The sequence below is a fragment of the Frankliniella occidentalis genome, unplaced genomic scaffold (genome assembly GCF_000697945.3).
Source record: "Frankliniella occidentalis isolate FOCC.00 unplaced genomic scaffold, Focc_3.1 Scaffold256, whole genome shotgun sequence".
NCBI classification, from domain to species: Eukaryota; Metazoa; Arthropoda; class Insecta; order Thysanoptera; family Thripidae; genus Frankliniella; species Frankliniella occidentalis.
Genome location: NW_026267382.1, coordinates 207251 through 210324, shown reverse-complemented (window position 1 = coordinate 210324; position 3074 = coordinate 207251). Strand labels below are relative to the sequence as shown.

Below are 3074 nucleotides of genomic sequence, written 5' to 3'. Positions count from 1 at the left end.
TGATGACCTTGTGGTGCTTTACTTCCACTTCTGCAGATTATTAGTCATGCAGCTACATAGTTTTTAAAGCATCAGTAAATCCAAAGTGGCACTTGCATGATAATGTTAGTTGTAAATTTTGTATTGACAAACAGTATTTTAAGAAAGCTGTTTAAGTGTGAAAAGCTTTATCTTTCTTAGATCTGTTTTGGCCCTAATTTTTGTTACTAAGAATCAAAGATCAGTCTTGTTAAGATAATTCATGGTCTTAGTTTTAATCAGCAAAAAATTCACACCAGAAATACAATTACAAGATGAGATTCTTCAGTACAGCTAACCCTGTATCATTGTTGGGTTACTGCATTGAACGATGACCCCTTAACTTTAGAACATATTCCTGAGAACTGCATCTCTGTGTCACCTTTTCCATGTACTGGATAAAATAGTAGTACTTGGAAATTACGGAAGCTTCGACCTCAGCAGACACTTTTCTGTGGCATTTCGATATGTGTAGCAATAGTTCTAGAAGTGCTGAGCGTTTACACACAGTAGGGATCAAGCATTGAGGGCATGATAATAATACAGTTGGTCCATTAAAGTGACTCAGTGACAGTGGGTGTCGAACATAATTTTCACGATCTAAAGCGGCATAAGCTTTTGCAATCGCCATGACTTTTCTTGTGTTCATCTTTTTCGACAAGTGCTGATCACATTGCTTCGCTCTGTGTACCTGCTGGGGTGAGGCAGCTGCATCACTCTCAATTTTTATTATCTGCTTCACGTCGGCCTCATCAACCTAGAAGACAACAGTAAAGTATTTCATGTAAAATCACTTAGATTGCTGAACTTAGATCATATGGTTTTTATTTACTTGATTAACAATGAATGACTTGTTTGTACATACATCCATATTATAATCTGGTTTGTGGCAGCGGTATGCATGCTCCTCTTTAATATCTGCATCATGCTGGGCCTGTGATGAAATACTCTTTTGTTACTCATTGACATGAATACAAGCTGTCAATTAATCTCATAGACGATACATACCTCAGACATTTCTTTTTCCTTTGGATTGTCAGATAGATGTCTCAGGCCGCCAATATCTATGAAAGAGAAAGAACAAATTCTTTTTTGAAAATGTTGCATTTTATAGTTTAGCACCTGAAATGGTCTATTTTGGGTTGTCTTAATAATGTCACTTTTATTTCTTTTGTCAACAGGGAGAACACACATCATCATAAGATGCTGACGAGAACTTCTTTCAAAATAGGATGCCACATTTACGTTAATTTTGAAAGCTGTTATCATCTGAAGCTGAAGGCTCTGTGTTAATATATTTAATAACATTTCAAACCTCATAGGAATCATTTTGTATGTATGCTAGAAGCCAGACTGATTTTTAAACCCTTGATCTTGATGTGTAGAATAGAATGCTGATGTTAATGGTAAGATGAGATAGCGTATGCTATTTGTGCATTGAGCCAAAACCTAGTTATCTGTAAGTCGGTGTGCTGATCGTGGTATAAGCGTTTTGTTTACTAAGAATGGTTGTAAAGTTTTTGATGATGATGACAGTGACCGATGGCATCAACGGCTGGGACATGATGGTTCTTCAAAACTAGAAATGTTGAGAGAGAATGTGGCTGAGAAAGTGTTCCTAGGTCGATTCCTCCCAAAGTTTCTGAAAGTCTTGATTTTGTTCATTCTGTTTTTGTGTGGTCTTTCGCCTCGAAACTTTTGGTGGTGCAAAATATCTTCTTACTATTCTGCATGATTTTTCTAGATCTGTTAAAAGTGTATGTCATTGCCAAGAAAAGTCACACTACGGACAAATTCAGGGAATTTGTTCTTGAATTAGAAACTCAAAAGGGAAAAGTACTGAGGTAGTGAGACTTTTCAGATGTGATAATGGAGGTGACTGTTTTTTTCTTTGTCTGTGAAACTTGATTTGCAAGTTCATCACTGGGTCATTTCCACAGCATTTTTGAGTAGTGACTTAAAGGAGGATATTTGTGGAGGGTAAAGTTTGTAAACTAACAAAAGCTGTATCTGCTCAATCTGATTATGAGGCTTGTGTTTAATTGTCTGTAAAAATGGAAACAAAATTATATCAGTATATTTGATCTTACTAGGAAATATTCCTTCTTTCATTGACCTATTAAATATATATGTAAGAGGTTCTACTATTTCCTCCTTGCATTTTTTCACTTGTATTGTTGATCTTTACTTATTGTGTCAATTTAGTTCGAAACTAAAGATTTAGGGAATCTGTCTTCATGTTTGAGCATAAATGGTTTGAAACTGGATCATCAAACTGCATACTGTCAAAAACTTTTGTTAAGAATTGACATGTTTGATTGTTAGTGCAAACCCTAAACGGAACAATGGCTATAGGTATTAGTAGCTCATGTATTGATGAATTGAGTAATAATATGAGTGCCTTAAAATTGACAGAATATTATTTGTTTCATGCTAGAACTAAGCACATAAATGTAAGATACCATTTCATAAGCAGTCTGTGTAAAGATGAACAGATTCTTTGTGTCATATGTCCACCATAAAAGTAAAAAGTCTTTACTGTTCTGAATAAATAAATCTACTTATTTTAATAAATGCCACGAACATATCTTAATGACAGACCACAAAGACTGAGGTTTCATTCACACAGGTTAAAATAGGTGCATAACTCAATCAAAATCACATATAAATGCTTCTGCCTCATGTGCCCGCATTACCATCACATCCCGAAAACATCTGCAACAGAGAAGAACGAAAAAGAACACAATTAATTTGGTACTTGTTTCTTTAGGCTGTATCACCTTTAGAGAAATAACAGATAACAAATAACAGAGAATTCCCCATAAGAAAGTAATGTTAAAGTTTGAGCTCGTTTCGGCAGGGTCAAATATTGCTCCATTTTCATAATAGACGCTGAAAGTGAGGTTCCCCCACCACTTTACCTCCTCTCGCCAGCCGCTCCCCCCCTCCGTGTCGCTAACTATTTTCATTCTAGCGGCCGCGTTTCTAAATGTGCCCAGGAATAGTTTCTGAGCCAGTTAAAATATGGAAAAATATGGACACTCCACAGTTCGAAT

The 3074-nt window shown here is 35.9% G+C and overlaps 1 protein-coding gene across 1 annotated transcript; it reads right to left on the bottom strand.

Annotated features, from left to right (window-relative positions):
* Positions 1-235: 235 nt before the first annotated feature.
* LOC127750772 (uncharacterized) lies at positions 236-1344 on the bottom strand. Its single transcript, XM_052273241.1, has 3 exons — positions 1027-1344; positions 884-952; positions 236-775 (listed from the first exon to the last, which is right to left on the bottom strand). Exons 1-3 carry the CDS (start codon positions 1336-1338, stop codon positions 335-337), a joined length of 822 nt encoding a protein of 273 aa, XP_052129201.1. The 5' UTR covers positions 1339-1344; the 3' UTR covers positions 236-334.
* Positions 1345-3074: the final 1730 nt, after the last annotated feature.